The 22,537-nt window shown below is 42.7% G+C and overlaps 4 protein-coding genes across 4 annotated transcripts; 2 read left to right on the top strand and 2 right to left on the bottom strand.

Moving 5' to 3' along the window:
* Positions 1-13: 13 nt before the first annotated feature.
* On the bottom strand, positions 14-4,470 carry LOC115819639 (kelch domain-containing protein 1). Its single transcript, XM_030783145.1, has 13 exons — positions 4,331-4,470; positions 4,031-4,101; positions 3,742-3,859; positions 3,525-3,637; positions 3,331-3,415; positions 2,356-2,439; positions 2,066-2,146; positions 1,862-1,920; positions 1,545-1,654; positions 1,362-1,434; positions 769-853; positions 516-568; positions 14-247 (listed from the first exon to the last, which is right to left on the bottom strand). The coding sequence occupies exons 1-13, from the start codon at positions 4,415-4,417 to the stop codon at positions 127-129; spliced, it is 1,140 nt and encodes a 379-aa protein (XP_030639005.1). The 5' UTR covers positions 4,418-4,470; the 3' UTR covers positions 14-126.
* Positions 4,471-5,087: 617 nt separating this feature from the next.
* On the top strand, positions 5,088-11,256 carry pole2 (polymerase (DNA directed), epsilon 2). Its single transcript, XM_030781892.1, has 19 exons — positions 5,088-5,155; positions 5,489-5,589; positions 6,196-6,271; positions 6,364-6,441; positions 6,767-6,860; positions 7,124-7,198; positions 7,352-7,435; positions 7,569-7,625; positions 7,736-7,784; positions 8,140-8,212; positions 8,340-8,512; positions 8,724-8,813; positions 8,934-8,988; positions 9,176-9,235; positions 9,559-9,636; positions 9,954-10,062; positions 10,371-10,547; positions 10,940-11,007; positions 11,238-11,256. Exons 1-19 carry the CDS (start codon positions 5,088-5,090, stop codon positions 11,254-11,256), a joined length of 1,584 nt encoding a protein of 527 aa, XP_030637752.1.
* Positions 11,257-11,664: 408 nt separating this feature from the next.
* Positions 11,665-18,363, top strand: klhdc2 (kelch domain containing 2). Its single transcript, XM_030782391.1, has 14 exons — positions 11,665-11,728; positions 12,467-12,733; positions 12,878-12,957; positions 13,215-13,332; positions 13,651-13,763; positions 13,908-13,989; positions 14,117-14,200; positions 14,487-14,567; positions 14,732-14,790; positions 15,220-15,329; positions 15,639-15,711; positions 16,152-16,239; positions 17,908-17,960; positions 18,240-18,363. The coding sequence occupies exons 2-14, from the start codon at positions 12,482-12,484 to the stop codon at positions 18,361-18,363; spliced, it is 1,317 nt and encodes a 438-aa protein (XP_030638251.1). The 5' UTR covers positions 11,665-11,728; positions 12,467-12,481.
* Positions 18,364-18,907: 544 nt separating this feature from the next.
* Positions 18,908-22,516, bottom strand: LOC115821504 (nuclear export mediator factor NEMF-like). The gene is made up of 6 exons (XM_030785328.1): positions 22,508-22,516; positions 22,381-22,419; positions 21,041-21,147; positions 20,546-20,589; positions 20,356-20,435; positions 18,908-19,417 (listed from the first exon to the last, which is right to left on the bottom strand). Exons 1-6 carry the CDS (start codon positions 22,514-22,516, stop codon positions 19,340-19,342), a joined length of 357 nt encoding a protein of 118 aa, XP_030641188.1. The 3' UTR covers positions 18,908-19,339.
* Between the last annotated feature and the right edge of the window lie 21 nt (positions 22,517-22,537).

Here is a 22,537-nt window from a genome sequence, read left to right as displayed (position 1 = left end):
TGTCATCTCTGTAGCTATTTACAGACCATATATCTCCGAGGTGACTCAAGAATATTATTGCAATATTCTCATTAGAGCAAAATTAGATAAGAAATTTGTTTAAGATAAAAAAGTGTAATTCATGTTTCATACTTTTCTTGATGTTCTGAAAAAAATCGACCTTTTCTGAACAGCTTGTTTTAATTTCGTCGGTAAATAGGTCAACTGAAACATGGCTACATTTCTTGCGAGGTAGTCTTCACATAACCTGTAAGGATGAGATGCATCAGTGAAATTCTCACTCAGTCTTCCTACCACAACACACATACCCCATCATGTCATATACCATTGATGGAAGAATCAAACAAGAACAACAAACAGGGTTTATTTAGAGCCCAGTATCACTGTTTAAAATCTCAAAGGGCTTTACATGTCCACAACAAACAAAACAGGACAAAGACCTGCCCTTTGTGCAGTTAACTCGATATAATAAAATCATAAATATGAAAATAATAAATATTAATCCAATCCCTTACCTCATTAGAGAACAGGGCTGAGTTTGAAAGATGAGGGCATCATTACAATGGCCCTTAAAAAAAAAAAAAAAAAAAGGGAAAAAGAAGTTAACATCATAACCACTATTGCCTAAAACGTCTCATCAAAACAGTAAAAAGGTATTATTTAATCCTGTTTTCAAACAGTCTCCAAGCACTGCGGAATGATATTTAGGCATGTTTCAGTTCTGTTTTTTTTTTTTTTTTCTGTCTTTGTTTGCTTTGTAGCACTTACTGTATCCACTAAGAGGATATAATCGCGACTTCCTCCGAACACGATGACGTCGGACTCCATGCCCTGGCACGCGGTGTGCCACAACCTGAGGGCAGACAGGACGCAGAACAGGAAGATACGCTGTCACAAAGCACCACGAAACTTCATTAAACTTACACACTGAACATTACCACACGGACAGGAAAACACATCATGTCACATAGTGACCCTCCGTGACTCAGTCATCATCTAAATGGCGGAAAGTCATGACTGTGTATGCAATATATACTTTATGGGCATACTAAGCATGCATTTATGTCTATATGAAGTAAATGATTCTCTCTTTCTCCTGCATTCCCTCTCTGCCTCCCTCCCTCTCTCTCTCTCTTTCTCATTCTCCCCTATGAAGTAAATGATTCTCTCCTTCCCTCCCTCCCCCTTTCTCTCTCTCTCTCTCTCTCCCTCTGCCCTCCGCACCCATGCACCTAATCCCACTCTCCGCTCCCACGGACTAACTGGTCATCACTGGTAAGAATGTGCCACCGTGGTTTTCTCTGGGAAGAGAGAAGAATGGTTTACAGCTGTTACTGTGGTAATATTCGGTTCATCCATACCGTGGTTTGTCCGTGTTTGGGTGCTGTAACTCTCTCCATTCTTTTGTCTCAATATCAAACACCCACGCATCACCTTAGGGGGAAAAAAAAAAAGGAAAAAAAGGAAAACTTGTTGAGCGAAAAGCACGTCAGTGTCATGTCACTGAAGGGGTTTAGGGGGGCTTCAAAGGCATTTTGACTTACTCATAGGTTTACAGTCTACACTTAGGCCTCCAAACAGAAAGAGTGACGTATCCGACACAGCAGTGAGAGTGTGCCACGACCGACCCACGGGAGCTGGGGTCGCGGGTAAACTGAAAGGTATTAAAAACAGGGGCCCAGTGTGCAGTGAGTGCTCTGTTCATGCACGAGACACTGGTAGAGAGTTAAAGCTCAAAACGAATGTTATCTTCTATCTGTGTTGTATTTAGGAAGACAACACAATTACACATGTTTAGGAGAACTCTGTATTCAACGGAAAATCTGGAGACAAGTCGAAAGTATCACTGCTGATGTCATACATTTCAGTCCATGTCCAGGATTCCAGGTCCAAACAGTGGATGTCGCTCGTCCTGGTCTCCTGATTATAAAAACAACAACAACAACAATACATAAGAACAGCAGCTGTCATTCAGAATAATCAAGATTATTTAATTTGGGGTCTAGGCATCACATTTACAGTGTTGTCAATTCTGTTTATTTTATTAAAAGGAGGAGGTACCAACCTGGACCCTGCCTCCACAAACATAACCTTTGCTGCCTACTGTGGCACTGCCATGAGCAGCTCTTGGCATGGGAGCTTTACCCTAAAAACAAATACACAAATAAAAAAAACACAACAAGCCGCCAACATAAGCCATGGTAGCTGTTACACTGATACAGAGAGACAAAATGATGTGTGAAAAGATTTTACATCACTCTTAATGTGTGAAAGGGAATGATAAGCTGATTTCATGGGGTTGTTCTAATTCTGTGTTTTGTTACATGAGAAACATGATTTTAAAACATAGCTTACAAAAGTTTGTGGTTCACTCCAACTCTTTTCTCTGGGATCATACATGTGGACTTCATTGTTCCATCCCCAAAAGATATCTTCAATCTTCAAGTACAAAAAAAAACAAACAAACAAAAAAACCAGTCAGCTGCCTGTCATATAACTTTCACTTTCTATCATTTCCTACTGCTCCCTGCAGAGTGCATATGACTAATGAGGAGAGTTCATCTGAGTGGACTTACGCTATGCAAACATGTTGCCAGCTAGCACTTAATCTGGACGTAATTTGCTGATAACATTTTAAACTCTTTACTTAAGAGGAATTTCACCTTTGGACCTACGATAACACACTTCCGCCGCTGCACGACTGGCAGCCTGGTACAGCAGCTCCTGCTGACCGCTGAGCTTTTCTCCTCTTTAATTTTTTTTTTGTTTTTTTTTCGTATTTTTTACTTATTTTTTATCATATTTTGCTTTTTTTTTTATCTCACAAGAATGCTAACCTTCTTGTAATTGAATCATCATTCATCATGAGATTGTTCTAATGAGCTGTTTTCTTACACCAATATTCACCATTCTTTTCTTTTACTTTTTTTTTTTTTAGTGTCATTGTGTGACTATGTAACCGTGGCTTAACTGAGCCTCAAAGACACTGCATCTTCCTTTCCCTGATGAGAATGAAGTAACACACAATAGGGATTTATATGCTGGTTAGAACTGTGTCTTTTTTTAAATGTTCAAAAAACAAAACAAACAGTTGTTTACCTATTTGGTGGCACATTAATGACATGGTGAATTTATATATCCATTTATAGCCTTTTACTGCATTTTTGAACATTATGTAAAATGTATACATTTACACACACACACACACACAAATCTGTGTGAGCAAACAGGCTGAGTTTCCCTTTTAAAGCAAAGGGAAACTCAGCCGCATGTGAGTTGATCTTTGGATTTCAAAACAATCATAAAACGGTGAACACAATAATATGTTACCCATGACGCCTCATCGATGACGAAGCTTCCAGAACCGTTAATCTCACTAAAAAGTTTGTGGCCGTATCCACCAAAGTAAATAAGACTGCAAAGAGACAGGGAGATTCTCAATTCACTCTCACTTGTTTCATGAATGAAGATTAATAAATCCATAATCCATTTGACATTGATCATTTTATTTGTCGGTCTCTCACCTCCCATTGTAAACCCAGCAGGACAGTTTATCTCGAGATGAGGGTTTACACCCCGACTCGTGTTTAACCTCTCTCCAAGCGTAATTTCCATCACGGAGGTTGACTGAATAATACTAAAACCAAACACACTGTCGTCAGTGTTCATCTACGACACGAGAATGATTAATATGTAAATGAATCGGAGACGGGTCGCTGATCTTCAGAAACGGGTCTTTACCTTGTTGGTCTGTCCGTCGTCACAGCACCCACCAAATATGTACATGTCTCCATTTAGTGTGCACCCACAGCTGCCAGACATAGACGGGGGAATATCTCCGGTCATGTCGTGGCGTTCCCTTAAAACACATGGATGTATGCGAGATATGGTCTGTTTGCATAACTCATTTGCATCATTCAAGAGCTTAAACGTGAAGAACGTTTTAGAAAAAAAATAAAGAGAGAGAGAGAGAGAGAGAGAATATTGTGGTTGCAGTTGTGTAGATGACACAATTAATTAGCGATCTTACCATATACCACTGACCAGGTCATACAGCCAAATTTCATTATTTGGTAGGAAAACTTCGTCATCAGCAACTGACTGTAGAGAGCAAGGAAAACCCAAGATAACCATATGCATCAATACCAACAACATGTACACGTACGTCTGTAATTCAGTATACTTTGGTGCACTGCTTCCTTCATCGTGAGTCTCTAGGTCTTTCAGAGTGAAAATAAATTTAACAAAATAACAGATTTGTATCTTGGTATGTTGCTTGTGAGCTTTTGATAACGGTGCTGTTTCGTAAACTGATCCAGTATAAACTTACCACATATCCACCCCAAACGTATAATACGTTCCCTTCCACTACAGCCGTGTGCCCGCTCCGTTCGCGAGCAACAAGTTCCGAGGCCATTAAAATGTAACAACATACGACAGCTATTGACAGTACAGAAAAATATTCTAACGAAAGCTTGCAATGTGTACTTGTTTAACTAGACTGACAAGCTGGTTCTAGGAGTCTCAGACGGCGAGTGAGAAGGGACAAGATACGTTTTCGCGTTCAGAGATTTTGCTTTTTTAAACTCTCTTTTTTTTATTTACTTTTGTTTTACTATGATGTTTTGCCAAATAATTATGATTCTAAAATCGAAAAACGTGAAGAACAATTATAAAAATGGTCTATTATCTGCGAATGTTTTTGTGAAAATTTATCAAATTGAAAATTAATATTGATTTCACAGAACTTCTAATCTGAAATCACCCAATTATTCAAAGTACAAAAACATGCGGGGCAGATGTTCTGTAAGATTATGTGTGTTAAAACCCATTTCCATCTCATACATAATGGATTTGTCAAACTCAAATTAAACGCATTCAGTTTAATTTTGTCAAATATATAGACACTGAGATATATTAAGAATGGTAACTTTCATAATGAGATAGTAAACCAGTTTATAAACTTTTCTGGCTCGTATTTTAACGGAAATCTCTACTGTTTATATTAGTGATGGGGGTGGAACCTTTTTTAGGGGGAAGATGCGTCATAAACGCGCGGAAGTCAAGTTTAGCGCCAACAGTTGAAGATGGACGTGCGAAAAGTGAAGACCAAAGTATCCGCAGGTTTCAAAATGCGAGGACTAATGCTTCGACCGTACGTTCTTTTTCAAATGAATGTCAAAAACGTGTAGTTCCCGCTATTTGTACGTATTCTGAAGACAGGTGTTACATTGACTAAGCTTCGTAACCTAAGCGAGTTGCTGCAAGTACAGCAGTAGAAACATCCATTATGCATAAAGAGAGCCAGTGAGAGAGTTACAGGCGCTCACGAATAGGAAGTATAATCCGTTGTTCTGCAAAATTATGATCCATATGTGTTAGTAGTTTAAGATGACAGCGAATAGGTGTTATAAAGTTGCATGCCAGGTTTAATTTTATGAGTGCTCAAACTCAGGAGATGACGTTTTGTTGTGTTTTCTCGTTGTAGCGATGCCTGCAGGTACTTGGTGGAGGTTTTGGAATCTGTGAACGAGTTGGAATTAGATGATGTTATTGAGCGGATCTTGGACGCGGTTGAAAAACAACCATGTAAGTGCTTTATCTGTGATCCGGTAAAAAATTCTTGTACAGTATTATTCAGTTAAGTGCATCATATTAATTAAGTAACGGTTGGCTGAAGTAGTAGTATTATTTTGTTTCGTATAGTTATAAAATATGAATTCATGAGACAGATTGATTGATTGTCAAGACTAAAAATTCATGATTTAGGACTTCGGACTGAAACAGACAGACATTTCCACAATACTGGGCTTTTCACCGCTGGTCTTGTCTGAAAACTATGATAAGTCTGCCATCTGTTTTGGACTTGCTCTTAGGAGTGAGCGTAGGGTAGTATTCTGCAGGGCAGAACTGTTAGCTGTGTAACTCAAGCCAAAAGATCAAACATGGCTAACAGGGGATGAGGTACATCCCTATTGGTCAGTCTTGTCCAACAGGGGATGTCTAACAAGGGATGAGGTACATCCCTATTGGTCAGTCTTGTCCAACAGGGGATGTCTAACAAGGGATGAGGTACATCCCTACTGGTCAGTCTTGACTTTTGATTGAAGTTGTCTGACTAAACAGATAAGGATTGTAGATTTAAAAAAAAAAAGTTTGATACTTGACTTGTTGACTTTGATTGTTCATTTCCAGTGTCTTCCAGCATGATTGAGCTGTCTGTAGCAGAGACAGCTGTTCAGGACTGCAGCCAGTCCAGCGATGACACCATGTAAGTCTATGAGTTAATGGTTCCCAGTCACATCTCCCTCACTGTACTGGATATGGCTCACCATCGTTCACACCCTCGCTCCTGTTTTCCAGAGACAATGTCTTCAACATCATCGGCGCTTTCGATGTCCCGCGATTTATCTACAGCACAGAGAGGAAGAAATTTGTACCGTAAGTTTTTCAATTACAGATGCTGGCTTTCATCAGTGTGTCTGTGCCGTTAGAGATTTTCATGTAGATTGTAATGGACTATTTGTCTGTTTTCATTCATTTTTTTTAATGTCATAATAAATAACATTGAACTGTACATCAGTATAGTATTATTATTATTATTATTATTATTATTATTATTATTATTATTATCCCTGTTGTTGTTATTATTATTGTTGTTGTTGTTATTATTATTATTTCTCTTACTCACTGGATTGATTATGACTGGTGTATGATGGCGTCTGCTCGTGCTTTGAAACTGAGAATCGAGACTGTGTCCCCACAGTATCAGCATGACTAACCATCCACAGCCCAGCCTGTGTGGACAGGCCAGAGATAAAGCCGAACTCTTCAGAGAGCGATACACCATCCTTCAGCAGGTCAGCGCACGTCTTCACACAGTCACACTGAACGGATCCCACTTTTCTAATACGCCGAATAAATGTCATCGCTTATCAGGAAAATCAAGTTCAGTGAACAGTAATCACCGAATGAATCTGATTATTTTTAATATGTCACACCTCTGTCTACTTAATGTGCCTCATATCCTCTTATGTGCTATTGTGTACTTATTAATTCATATAATACATACATTATAACTATAACGTTATAACTGTGCTTGTCGTGTTCTCCATGGTTACAGCGAACACACAGACATGAGCTCTTCACCCCTCCTGTGGTTGGTTCAGACCCAGGGGAGGGCAGGAATAAGTTCCAAGTAAGACAAGACATTTTGTCAATTCAGCCATTTTATGCCATACACGAGTATAAGGGTATTTTTTATTTTTTTATTTTACAGTTTAATGTTTCCAAACTTTAAACAATAAGAATGGCTTTGTGACCAATCTGTCCTCTTTGGTTTTGTCTGCAGCTGAAAACAGTCGAAGCTCTCTTAGGAAGTACGGCTAAAGTAGGAGAAGTCATTGTGCTGGGAATGATAACACAGCTTAAAGAGGTAACTGTTATGTGACTGTAATTACGTGAAAGTAACACCTCACCTGACCAATCATTAAACATGATCATATCTAAAAAAAAAAAATGGTACTGAAGTTTCATGTCAGTAAATTAAAATCGCTTTTCTTTCTCAGGGGAAGTTTTTCCTTGAGGACCCCAGTGGGACAGTACAGCTGAATTTGTCAAAAGCCATATCCTTTTCTGACCTTCCACTTAAGATCAGGAAAAGATAAACATCCTGATGTCCAGATAAACATTTTTAAAGGGGGGGGGGGGAAAAGTTCCTTAACTGTGTGCTCACCAGTTCCACAGTGGCCTTTACACAGAGTCCTGCTTTGTTCTGGCAGAGGGTGAGAGAACCAGGGTTTTAATATACATTTATCTCACTTTATACTCATCAGCGAATGACAGGGGAAGCAGGAACTCACAGTTAGCCAGATAGGTTGTTCCAAATGACCGATCTGTCCAATACCACAACAGCTGAAGGGCATTCCTATTGGACAATCCTGTCTTTTGGCTCAACCTACTTGACTAACTGTGAATTCCTGCTTTGTGAAATACCCCTTCTTCCCAAGAGGCCTGTCTGAAATGTTTCCGTTTCCGAAAAAGTGACGAAAATGACAAATGTCGCTCATCGATATTGTACGTGAACCTGCTGTTTGGTCATTCAATTCTTCATCCTGGTTTTCCTCCCCGTCTGCGTAGGCTGGTATGAGGACTCGGTTTTCCACATCAATGCTTTTGGGTTCCCGCCGACAGAACCGTCTTCCACCACAAGGTCAGACTGAGGCGACAGTGAGAAACGTACACATGCCAATGGACTCCTCGAGAATCCGGCCTGTCCTTGCCTATAGACGGCGAGTCCAACTGAACACAGTTCGTTTTTTTTTTTTATCGTTCTGTAGGGCGTACTACGGTAACCTGAACTTCTTCGGCGGTCCCTCTGCGACGTCGGTGAAGGCTTCGGACAAACTGAAGCAGCTGGAGGAAGAGAACGAGGAGGCGATGTTTGTCGTCGTGTCCGACCTGTGGCTGGACAGCGTTGAGGTTCTGGAGAAACTCCACACCATGTTCTCAGGTTCGACTCATGTTCTGTTCCCGGGAACTCGTCGGAACACGGAGTTACGGGTGTGGGTTTGTTTGTGCGTTTGTTTTGAGTCTTGTCAGAACTCGGTCCCGATTGCCTTTGGTGAGTCAGTTCACGGCTCTCGTCGGTCTGTAGGTCTGTCTGTCTGTAGGTCTGTCTGTCTGTCTGTCTGTGTACAGTGTGAAACCTCTGTTCTCTATAGGATACTCCGCCATGCCCCCCACCTGCTTCATCTTCTGTGGAAACTTCTCTTCCACCCCTTATGGAAAAAACCACATCAAATCGCTCAAAGGTCAGAGATGTTGTTGAGTGTTTTATGGAATTTTCCTCCTATTAAAAAAAAAAATCGCATTTATTTAATTGATTTTCATTCTTATTTGTGTTGCAAAAACACGTAATTCTCTCTGTATAGAGTCTTTGAGGTCACTAGCTGATGTGATCTGCGAGTACCCCAATATCCAAAACAAGTAAGTCCAAGTCTTTCCCGTGACATCTCACTCTCGGTTTTTTATTTGTTTGGCATGTGTTGGCTGGCGGTTGTGTCTGTCTGAAACATTACTGTGTGTATGTATAGTATGTTAGGGGGTTGTGTATTTGAAAAGAAAAAAAAAGACAAGTCTTGAACTGATGAGTTGTGTTACTGTGTCACTGTAGCAGTCGGTTTGTGTTTGTCCCTGGACCGGAGGATCCCGGGCCCAGCACGATCCTGCCCAGGTAAAGCCCGTGTTATAAACACAATGGACCGTTACAGGAACATTTACATTTTTGCTGCTAAATTTAAACCAAGGATGATTGGATCAGAGCCAGCAAATGCCTGTGGATTTCGCCATTATGGGTCTTTGCATTCTTAACTAATTGGTGTTATTCAGTTTAAAATACCAGTTAAAGGGGTTTGTTGACTTTGTCTGCAAACATTTATGAATTCTGAGTATTGAGATTGGATTAGATTTTATATGTTTACCAAACTGTGTGCGGATGGGTTTGTTTGGTCTGGGTCTCAGTGATGTATCTTGTTTTGATGTATTTCTCACTGATAGGCCTCCATTAGCAGAACACATCACAGAGGAGTTCAGACAACGAGTGCCCTTCTCAGTTTTCACCACCAACCCCTGCAGGTGATACAAAAAACTGACTCTAAAAGACATCCCCTGTCTACCACAAACTGACTCTAAAACACATCTCCTCTCCACCACAAACTGACTCTAAAATGCATCTTTCTCTCACAAGCTGACTCTAAAACACATTTTCTCTTTGCCACTCACAAGGCTCGATTATCCAACATACTATAGACATTTGAACACATTCCACACATTTCTTTAATGTTCTAATCTTCATGATTTATTTTAGTATTTTGGGATTGAAATATCTTTGTAAAATAGCATGGTCGGAGTGAGTTGATTTTTTTTACTGAGTCTGTTGTTCCTGATGTCAGGATCCAGTACTGTAGTCAGGAGATTGTGGTGTTTCGAGAGGATCTGGTGAATAAGATGTGCCGAAACTGTGTTCGAATGCCGAGCGGGAATCTCGATATCCCCAACCATGTGAGTCACGTCTCCACCATTTTGAATCTGTTCAACTAATGCATATATACACACACACACACACACACATATATGTATATTTATATGTGTGTGTGTGTGTGTAATTTATAATAAAATGAAGACTAATAACTAAGACTAACTGAGGAAATATTTCACAACTGAAGTTTTTATGTTTTTTTTAAATGTGTAATGTAAGTGAACTGCAGCACAGTGATTAACAATGAGTTTTTATATTCATAGAATGTTCTGACATCATTCTGTAATAATAAAGTGTGGGTTTTGTCTTCCTCTGTTATTTGTCCTCTCAGTTTGTGAAGACCATCCTGGCCCAGGGTCACCTGACTCCCCTGCCGTTGTACGTCAGCCCTGTTTACTGGGCGTATGACTACGCCCTGAGGGTGTACCCTGTGCCCGACGTCATCGTCTTCGCCGATAAATACGACCCCTTCAGCATCTCGAATACGGGCTGTCTCTGCATCAACCCAGTACTGCACACGCTTTATGGCTTCATTATGATTTAGACATTGAATCTGTCTGTACATTGTCTCTAAACGATACCATTTTCAAACAAAACGTACATCAGGAAGCAATTTTCTTAAAAAAAAAAATAAATAAATAAATAAAAATGAGTGAATAAATTTTAGATTACTAAAAGCTGAGGTAGTACATTGAGCGTCTTAGACGGTGCTTTGGTCTGTTTTGCCTGTCTCTAATGTGAAGTGAAAAACAACAACAGAAAATGCGCAGCCTGCAGCTGTTTTGTTGTCTGTGTGCCAGAGCTGTCTTCACCGCCTCGGCTGTTAAACAGGTATTCAGGACGTCTGTGAGTGACAAATTGTGACACTTGTCTCATCAGCATTTATTTTTATTCTTACAGGGTTCTTTTCCGAGAAGCGGTTTCACATTTAAGGTGTACTATCCATCCAACAAAACAGTAGAGGACAGGTATGGTTTTTGTTTGTTTGTTTGTTTTCCTATTTCTATTTCAAACATAGGACTGGGCTTATTTATATATATTTAATGATAATTTAATGTTCATATCAAGCTTTGCTCTCTGTGTTTGATTTTCTGCCATTGTTATTCCATAAGAAGTCTAAAATGCATGAGTATACTCATAAAATCTCTGAACTTAATAAACCTAGCTTGCCCCTGTTTATTTGTTTTTACAATTGCAGCAAACTTCAAGGACTTTGAGGATGGAGTACTGCCAACAAACGCTGAGATCCACTGTGTACAGGACTCATGTAGTTTTGTAAAATATTATGTTCAATATGTCTGTCAGTGTCAATATTGTGTTTGTGTAATAGATTTACATCAGCTCTGTGACATAATCTAAATTGATGAATAAGGTGTCTTCTTTTACGCTATTGGCATTAAAGTATTTTAAAGAAATGACGAAATCTTCTTGTGTCTGGATTGTTTGTGTACTTAGCACAGTCTTGTTAACTGCGTTAAGCAACGCCTCGCGCCTCATCCGTTTCTGTTGTAATTGCATTCACGCGACCTCACAAAAATGGCGGAACAACGTTGCTGGAGGTCGCTTCCTGCTGGGCCGTTCAAAATAAAGACGACGGCACCACTTCATATTGTTGTGCTTCCTGTGGGAAGTGGATTCTAGAAGAAACAAATCCGAAAGCAGGGAATTTGTTGATCAATAATTTATTACGCAAGTATCATTTTATTAACCAATGTCTTTGCATTATGGAGATTGAATCGTAGTGTTTTGTGCTTGTCAGGTCGAATTACGTTCGTTACAGCATAGTAAGATATGGTAGGAATTCCGTCGCACAGATCGAGGCTTGTGAGTTTTTGGGGGGTGGATTGGTTTTTATGTAGTTGTTTGGGAATTTAAAGTTTGTCCAGCATGTGGCAGCATGAAGTTTCGACACCTTGTGAAATACTGACATATATAAGTTGGACTTTCGTCTCACTCCGTTTCGTTTTCGTCATTCACTGCCATTAAACACTGTGCTGAATGTGGAAAGATACCCTAACATCGTTTACAAGTTAGCTGCACAGTTGTTTCAACACGGCTGTCAACTCACCGCACAAGGAGCGTGGCGCTTAATGTTTTGTGGTTAATCTAGCTGTAAATTAATCTTGCGTGTCCTAAAGGGCGACATGTCGTCCCGAGAAATGTACAAAATGCATTTCATTACTGTCCCGAAGCCCCATGGCCTGTCAACTATTCGTTAGTCCGCTTCTCGTCTATGTCATTTGCACAGAAAGCATCTTACTGTTGGATATGAGAGAGGTTATGAATTACTGCTGACTAGCAACAGAAATGTAAAATCAAAACACTTTGTAGAGGATCACGTTTAGCTTTGTGAGAGCATATGATCAAGGCATAACCAGTGTGTGTGTATGCGACGAAATTTTTTTTTGTTGTTAAAATTGTACACAGTGAGGTTTGGCTGATATGGCCGAGAATGCGGATGACCATCCGGACTTGCAAGACGACGAGGAAGAGTCCGAACACGAGGACGACGTGCAGGAGATCGAGTGGATCGCGCAGCACGAGGAGGGAAGAGAGTTTGACTGGGTCGAAGATGCTGAGGTTGTAGTGGCCACACAGACGTCTGGGTCCTTGTCTCTGGAAGTGCCGGCGGAGAGAAGCGGTCACATTGCAGTGGTTGATGGGAACTGCATGTATGTTTGGGGGGGATACAAGGTGAGCAAAGCGACATGACGTGCTGAGGTCTTATCGTCAGTCTAATTATTGTTCTAAAAACAAACAAATAAATAAAAAACACGTCTCAGAAATCGAAATGCTTAGAACGTGACCGTTTTCTGAGTTGTTGTTTCTTTGTATTAGAACGCTGAGACCGCTGGGCTGTTTGACTTGTACTTGCCGAAAGCCGAGGTCTGGATCTACAACATGGAGACAGGAAGATGGTGATTGTCTTTCATTTTTTTGTTGCCGTCTGAGCTTATTAGCTTCTGTCTCAGGGGTTTTGTTTTGGAGTAACCTAAGGGTCTCAGGATGTTTACTCAGGAGCAGGCCTGGCGTCAGCCATCACACGTTGGGCACAGACCCAAAACCTTCCCATTACTGAACACTGAACTTTTTTTGCTTGCCACTGAACATGTTGCCATGCCATTAAATGCTTCAGACCGTGACACAAAATCACACACTGTCTCTATATGTGCAGGAGAATGCAGCTGTCTGAGGGCGACTTACCAGCGGCGATGTCAGGGAGCTGTGGAGTGTGTGTGGATGGTGTCTTGTACTTGTTTGGCGGTCACCATGCAAGGGGGAACACCAACAAGGTAAGACTTGTCTTTTGTGTGTATCTGTTTATGTGTGTGTGCGTGTATGTGTGTGTGTGCAAGGGAGAGCAAGGGGAACGGTGCTATACAGGTTTTTTTTTTTTCCTCTTCTTTTCACGTCGGCTGTGGGTAGTGGTTTCCAATGCAGTGAGTTGGACAAGCACATGGTAAAGCTTAGTGTCGGAGTTGTCTGTGATAGTTTTAAATAGTCTAAACACATTTATGGAGAAACAGTGCACGATGACTTTAAAGCAGCCATCGACCAGGGTTCGCAGACGACGTCACCACTCACGGGGCTAACGAGCTTGTCCTCTCCAGGTCTATCGCCTGCCTCTCAGATCATCTGTCCTCCGCTGGGAGAGGATGAGGACCCTGTCTGGCCTGGCTCCCACCTGTAAAGACAAGCTGGGCTGCTGGGTGTACCAGAACAGGTAAGATACCCAGTTACCCAAACTGGGATCAGTGTTGGATGTTGGACGTCAGCAGTGTTGGATGTATTCGTCCCCCCCCCCCCCCCCCCCACTGTGAAAGCGCTGGAGAGTCCAACTGCTCTGGTAATGTCGCTTTTTCCACAGACTGGTGTACTTTGGTGGCTATGGTTACATTGCACAACCTGAGCACAGAGGGAGGTTTGAATTAGATGAAAATTCATTCATGGTAAGGCCGGTCGGTCTGAGGCAAACACTGTATTTGATTCTCTTTTTTTATATATATATATGCATATCAGACATTGGTGTGTCGATAGACTGACTGAATTCAAAGAAGGCTTTCTCTGTGTCGTCAGGGCAACCACCAAGGACGAGGCTGGAACAATCATATCCATATTCTGGATCTTGAAACACTGACCTGGAGTCAGCCAGTCACAAAGGTAACCGGCATCTCGACGGTCTCTTCCTTTTAATTAGTTTTCACTTAATGTGGTTTCTCAAAGAGTTGAGCAGTGGTCACAGTGTGCTAAGTGTTTTGGTTTTTTTTTTTGGTTTGTTTTTGTTTTTCGTTTTTTGTTTTCTTTTTCCATTTTTTGCGAGTTCGTTCACTAATACTTTACAAACCCCCCCCCCCCCCCAAAACAGTCTTTTTTTTTTTTAAATTTTGTCTCAGTCTTCATAAATGCAATACTACTTTCTTCCCTTTTTTTTTTTTGTGGTTTCCAGGGAAACGGCCCATCTCCCCGGGCAGCTCATGCTTGCGCGACAGTGAAAAACCGCGGCTATGTGTTTGGCGGACGTTTCTTGGTATGTCGTTGCACAACTGGACATAAGTGTATAATTGGTCTGGGAGGGGGGAGGATGAAAGAGGAACATGAGTAATGGCTGTCCATTCAGTTACTGTGTAACAGAAGCTTGTTTTATCAGGCAGAGCTGGTTTGAATTGATAAGCCACGTTTGTCTTCTAACAGGACTATCGGCTGAACGACCTGTATTATATAAACATGGACACCTGGGAGTGGAGTGAGATGTAAGTGTTGGGTAGCGTTCAGTAGTTCTGACAGTAAAACTCTCTGGTACAGACGTGTAGGGTGACGCGCAGTGGAAGGTTGGTACGAGACAAATGTCGTGCGTTGACCAGCTATGCGAATGGAGTCGTTCACAGTGGGGAAGTACAGTCTCAGAGAAGAGAGACGTTTCAGTGTAATGCTGATATCATGTTACATCACTAATACTGTATATAAGTTGTACGCATATATAACTATTAACACACACACACTCACTTTATTTATCACTGTACATATTTATTTGTTTGTTTGTGTCTATGCGTATTGATAAAGAATACTTACATACATACATAACGTAAGAAATATGGATGAAGTTTTGATGTCGTAAATGAAGTTTTTGAATCGGTCTGTCTGTGCTCAGAGATGTTTTCGGGGGGTGGGGTTTTCCTCAGGTGTGTCCCTCAGAACGGCCCAGTGGGGCGGTCCTGGCACGCTTTCACCCCCGTTTCCACAGACCACATCTTTCTCTTCGGAGGCTTCACCACCAACAGAGAGACCCTGAGTGAGTCAGCGACTCAAAACAACAACAACAACATCAACAACGACGACAACAACAACAAATAATAATAATGATGATGATGATGATGATGATGAAGGAGGCTTCCACAAAACAGAATTTCTCAGTCAGATTTCTTAAGCTAAAAGTCCAAACTGTTCCAGACCAGATCAGGAGCGTTGCCTGTTGAACGGTCCTGATTTTGGGGCGTCAGAGAAATCCTGCTTTGTCAGTCACTCCCATACGTGAACAGAGTGGCTTGTAAACTTTTTTTTTTTGGAAAAAACACTCTTGATCTCTGAAAATGTCTTTCAGGTGACGCGTGGTTGTACTGCGTGAGCAGGAACGAGTGGGCACCGTTTAAACACAACCACACAGACAGCCCGAGGTACGGGGGCCCTCAGGGGCCGCTGTCTGAACTTTACAATCTGTTAGACTCTCGTCAGGTAGAACAGAGCCATATTATACATAAAAACATCAAGAATGTAAAGTAGAAAGAGCCTATAGAAAAGAGCCATAATCAGGCCTTCTTTTAATTTGGAAAAACCATTTCATTTCAGATGCTCTGATTTCTAACCGTATGTGTGTGCGTGCTTGCGTGTGTGTGTGCGTGTGCGTGTGTGTGTGTGCACGTGCTTGTGTATTTGTGTGCGTGTGTGTGTGTGTGAACGTGCTTGTGTGTGCTTGTGTATTTGTGTGTGTGTTTGTGTGGGCGTGCACGTGTATTTGTGTGTGTGTATGTGTGTGGGCGTGCATGTGTATTTGTGTTTGTGTATGTGTGTATTTGTGTGTGTGTTTGTGTGTATGTATGTGTTTGTGTGTGTTCAGGCTGTGGCACACTGCATGCAGAGGTCCAGATGGGGAGGTCTTTGTATTTGGAGGCTGTGCCAATAACCTTCTGTCTCAACAGAGAGCTGTAAGTTTCACAGCAACCACCTCTCCCCTCCCCTGTCTCCCTCTGTCTCCCCTACACCGCACAGAGACACTCAACACACCTCTGTCTCCCCTACACCGCACAGAGACACTCAACACACCTCTGTCTCCCCTGCACCGCACAGACACTCAACACACCTCTGTCTCCACTACACCGCACAGAGACACTCAACACACCTCTGTCTCCCCTGCACCGCACAGAGACACTCAACACACCTCTGTCTCCCCTACACCGCACAGAGACACTCAACACACCTCTGTCTCCCCTGCACCGCACAGAGACACTCAACACACCTCTGTCTCCCCTGCACCTCACAGAGACAGTCAACACACCTCTGTCTCCCCTACACCGCACAGAGACAGTCAACACACCTCTGTCTCCACTGCACCGCACAGAGACACTCAACACACCTCTGTCTCCCCTGCACTACCCTACACGACTCTCTGTATCTCTCTCTCTCTCTCTCTCTCCCTGCACTGCACAGAGACTCTCTACATGTCACTCTCTGCTGAGTATATTTTTAAATATACTGCTTTTTAAATGTACTGTGTGGGGGAAAAAAACATCACCATACGCATCATGGGAAGGCTATTATATATATTTTTTTTTATTAAAGAAAGAAAACATTTTGCCTGTTTAGCATTTACACAAACAGAAGTGATTTTTTTTTTTTTGAGGCTTGTGTTGGTCACAGTCCAAACTGTGTTGGACCATATTCATACGTGGCAATAATCAGAGACTCATTGTTCACGTGGCCTCCATCTAAACGCTCAGATCAGATTTCTCCATTCACTCTCTCTTCCTTTTTACATCACTCACAAAGACCAGTGATGGACCAGATGCCTGGGCAGGATCTAACTGTCATCGTAATCTCGCTGAATATGGTCCACTCTAACCTGAAGTACACACTAGTCTATGGGAACTGTAGTCCTGCTGAAGAGGCATGTGATTGGCTGCTGGGATGTTGGAAGCAGCAGATTTCTTTTAACGCACACACACATTTTAACACATAGATTTGAACTGAAGGCTCAAAATGTGCACAAAGAACATGCGGTTGTATCCATTAACTTTATTTCTTTCTTTTGCTAAAACTGTGTTGTTAAACACACATTTTCTGTATTTTTTATTCCTTATTCGGGGCATTAGTGTCTGTAGAGGCCTTCAGTAACAGCCAGTGTTTTCTCTGGTCCCAGGCAGTCAGAGACTGGTAAAGCAGTGGACTCACAGTGAGGCGTCTGTTTAGACAATGCGAGTGTTGAGCTCTGAAAAAAGCCACAGAGAGCAAAGCCTAGAACAATAATCTCCCTCTCAGTCTGCATTCATAAAAAAAAAAAAAAAAACAACAACCAGGATAATGACCGGCCGGAACAGCGCGTCCCGTCCTGACCTCCCCGACCTCTGTACGGTAGCGTGTGGGGTGTGGTCATGTTGAGGGTGCGTGTTCAATGCAAAACAAAAGTTTATGACTCGTGTAACTCAGAAAAGCAGACGTGTAACCGTTAAAGCGGGTTGTCTGACCGAAACAGGGCATCCTTTCATAACATCGACACACAGCCTTCCAGAGATTTACGACAACCCACTTCCCTGCAGATAACCTGCTGTATTAATCTAAGGCATGACTGATGTGTTTTTCCCCTCTCTCCTCTGTAGGAGCACAGCAATGAGCTTCTGGTGTTTGCTGTTCAGCCCAGGTCATTGCTACGGTGAGCGGACATTTACAGAACAGCCTCTGACACACACACACACACACACACACACACACACAACCTTCATATCAGCTCAGACTAACGAACACTCAAAACAGCTCACGTGGTATCAACATTAAAACCAGTTAGCGTTACCACTGACCGTTTTAGCTTATCATCACCTGAGCGCATGGTATCTCAACATGCACTTCAGCATAACACTCCCAGCTGTACTGGGTCGTGTCTCGTCTCTCTCCGTGACCGGCGTGTAACTGGAGTGTGTGTGTGTGTTTGCAGGTCGTGTATGGAGGTTGTGGTGCAGAACAGGACACAGTTGGAGCCAATGTGGGACTTCTTACCCAAACACCTGCTGCACAGCCTCAAGGAGAGAATGCCAAGCAGTAACACGGGGGGGTCCTAAAAAAAAAAAAAAAACCCCCCCCTCCCCACCCGGGACGGACCGCGCGTCAGACTGCGGTCGGTTAGCCGGCGGGGGGGGGGCCCGTAGCTCGTCGAAAACGGGAGAAACGACACGTTTGCAGCCCAAAATGGAGGACGTAGTTTTTGTTTTTTAAAGAGCAGATCTGCTATCGTAGTAATGTGAAAAGACAGAGAGAGAAAAAAAAAAAAAAAGAGAGGTTGGACCTTGGTTACAAAGCCCAGCGCGTCTGCAACGAGGACGTTGTTCCTGAAGAGATATGTAAATAATTTGCGTTGAATGCAGAGTTTTATTAAGTGTATATTTAATAGTGCATATATATATATATATATATTTTTGTTTGTGTTATGTCTTTGCAAGTGGTTGAATGTGTTTATTCTAAAATTAGATTCTGCATTTGATGGTGTTTTTTTTTTTTTTTTTTTTTGTACTCTGTTGTAAGAAGCTCCCTTTTTTTTCTTTTTGCCTTTGTCATCAGACTGAGTAGCAGAAACTGAACCAAGATGCTTTACGGCCGCTATTCGGTGCTCGTTTTCCAAACGTTTAATTTGTTGATCTAATTTGCACAAAGGAAAAAAAAAAAAAAAAAAAGAAAAGAAAAGAAAAGAAAAAGAGCCGTCAATCAGACGTAGAGTTGGACATTTTATGTAAAATACACAAGAATTAAAATGTCTCGTGAGAGAGGAAAATAAACAGAGCAATAGATTTCATTTTTTGTTCGGTTTGTTTCTTTTCTTCGTTTTGGCAGCGACGTGCCAGGCGAAAAGCGGGGAAGCAGGAAACAGCGTTCCGACTTCTGTCACTTTGACACACGGCACCGTTAACTGGATCTGCGCTGGTCCGACTCGGATCAGCGCGCGCGCGTCCAAACCAGCCGCGTCTTGGTCTTTTATCGCCGCCCCCGTGTGGCGAACCCAGGGACGGGGGGGAAAACCCTGTGAGGAGGTTTTGGGGGATTTCATTTCTTCTTCACGGCCAGCAGGTTGGGCGCAGACACTTTCACTTTGCCAGGCATGTTCCTCGACAAGTCTGTGTCCTGCAACACAAAACACGCGTTACGCGTTAACGTTGTTGGCTAAGAGGTTTTGTTTTTTTTAAAGTTATTTCAGTTATGCCCCTTAAGGATAAAGTCCAGGAGCAGTGTACCTCTCATTGTGCGGTGTGATGTGTCAGCCCTTAAAACCCTGCCTGAAGGCACTTATTATAAGACCATAGTAAAAACGAGGCAGCAGGAAAAACATAATGAAATGCCTGAGTGGTGCGTCCGGGTTAAGCTGTTTCTCAACAAGTGCACAGAGATTTGAACAGTTGTAATGCCAGCCCTGTCACACTCGCCCACCGTGGCAAAGGGAACTGTCACTTAGCAGTGAAATATGCCCGAAACCTACGCGGCACACGTGCCCGACTCTCTGACCAGTGGGCACGGGACAGTCTTTGACCACTGACTGTAATGTATACAAGAGATGGGAACCAGTGACATGGCTTAGGTCGATGCATTGGCAGGCTGTGAAGTCACAATTCTTTTCTTTCTTTCTTTCATTCTTTCTTTCTTTCTTTCTTTACTAGATCTTGTAATGAAGATCTGTTCACGTCTTCAGGTCTTCTGTCCATAACGGTAATTAGATCATAACCAAGCACTGTGTCATGGTAAAAGACGTTGCTATAAAAAAGTGCCTCATTCTTCTATCACATTGTTCCTGACGCATATGCAACCCAACGATTTAACCTAGCGCCACCATGAGGGCAACTCAGCCGAGCTGATGTGCTGTATATTTAAAAATATGCACTTATTCTACATTAATGGTTTGTTTGAGCTGGAACAACAGCAGCTGCAGCTAAAGGTCTTGAAAGAAGAGGAAGCATGACTTTTTTTTTTTTTTTTCTGTAAATGGAGTAGCTGGAAACCTATGATCTTATCAGTAGGCTGTGTGTGTCTTGGTTTCATTTGCACAGTTTGTGGGGCGGGGCCGATACCTTGACGCTGCGGAAAAGGTCTTTCTCTCTGGTGCTGCATTCTTTGGCACGCATGAAGCTCATGACAGCGGTGCGGGCGGCTACGGACAAACAGGGGTCAGAGGTCATTAGCCAAAAGGTCACATTTCAGGTCACACATCAGCTTTTCTAAAACAGTCAAAAAAAAAAAAAAAAAGAGGCGTGACCTTACCTTTTCCCTTCTTCTGTGTTCCAGGGGTCAGTTTCACTTTGTGCCTGAGAGGGTTAATAGGACAATTATTTATATACAACCCGTTACGATCAGGTTTTACATATTCATTTTACATAGGGAGTTTTTTCCGTTGCTACAGTCGCCTTAGGCTTTGCTCAGTGGGGGTTTAGGCACTGATCTCTGTTACGCTGCCTTAAGATCATTTTTAACTGTAAAAAGCACAACACAAATACATTTGAATTGAATTTGGAATTGAATATATAATACATACAAACTTCACAGGGGACAGTGGCTTTACCTACATGCTAACTGTGGCCCTGTGCCTTACCACACCTTACTTCACTGACCAGCCAGTTACCAGTTACCTCTGACTGTGGATAAAACAGTTCAGACACAAGGCTATAACTACTGTACGCTCTGGGGCAGGTGATCCCAGCGGACGGGGTCTGACGTCATCAGGGTCAGGTGATCAAACGTGAGAGAGATGAAACATACTTGTAGTTGGTGAGCGCTGTGTAGGGGGCGCACACTGGCACTGCAAACAGCAACACGTCGTCTGGGTGAGGCTGGCCCGTCAGAGAGTCCAACAGATTCTCCCCGTCCTGCCGCAGAGCCCAGAAACCACACGCGCGCACACACACACACACACGCACACGCACGCACACACACACACGCACGCACACGCACGCACACACACACACACACACACGCACACACGCACACACACAGAGAGCACAAACACACACACACACACACACGCACGCACAGAGCACAAACACACACACACACGCACGCACAGAGCACAAACACACACACACACACGCACACACACACACACACGCACGCACGCACGCACACACACACACACACACACACACACACACACACACAGCACAGCGCACAAACACACACACACACGCACACACAGAGCACAAACACACACACACACGCACACACACGCACGCACACACACACACACACACACACACACGCACGCACACACACACACACACACACACACACACACACACACACACACACACACACACACACACACACACACACAGCACAGCACAGCAGCGCAGTCACAAGCTTGTCCTCAGTGTTCAGCGCAGGTCACATGACTTTAGGTCTCATGGTTCACACTCATTATTCACACCCACAATCCCGACGACTGCTCTGGCCTGCGCTGGACTGTGAGCCGTCGAAACACAAGCTGAACTGACAGCTTCATTATAATGAAATATGTACAGAACGTGACACAGGGCTAATGTAAATGTTTATTCAAGGAGTGACGGAAATGTTTATTAGAGGAGTAATGTAGACATGAGACAGGAGCACTGTAAACCTGTGTCTGAGGAGTAAACTAAATACTTATTAGTGGGGTGATGTACATGCTTAACAGAAGCGTACTGTAAATGTCTCATAGGGAAGTAATGTAAATGCTTAATTCGGAGGAGTAAGGGGGAAAGAGCATTATGAATATGGATACGAATACGAATACGAATATGAAATACTTTATTCACGAGGATGAGGATGGTGGATTAGATGAGGATGGTGGACAGGAGAAGAGAGAAGACATGAGCCCCCACACTGAATCAGCCCCTACACTGAATCAGCCCCTACCCTGAATCAGCCCCCTACACTGAATCAGCCCCCTACACTGAATCAGCCCCTACACTGAAGAGTCTATTCTGTCCAAACTGTGACTGAAACCATGGAGACGAAAGTTAAAGACACCAGGGGGTCAGGTCAAACGCTCAGTGAACTCATCACTTTTTCACTGGATCCAGAGGCACTGACAGCAGTGAAAAGTGTGTTCTTCTCCATCTTACCTCGGTGCCAGGATTGTCTTGGTCCAAGTCATCTGCTTCCTAAAAGAGAGAGAGAGAGTCTCGGGTCAGTGTTGAAACGAGTATTTTGCATATCTTTCACCGCATATCTTTGACCTCAGGTACTCGCCACTGTCATTCTAGACTCTTCTCTTTGGGA

Source organism: Chanos chanos, chromosome 1 (genome assembly GCF_902362185.1).
Source record: "Chanos chanos chromosome 1, fChaCha1.1, whole genome shotgun sequence".
Taxonomy (NCBI): Eukaryota; Metazoa; Chordata; class Actinopteri; order Gonorynchiformes; family Chanidae; genus Chanos; species Chanos chanos.
This window is presented reverse-complemented; position numbering and strand designations above follow the sequence as displayed.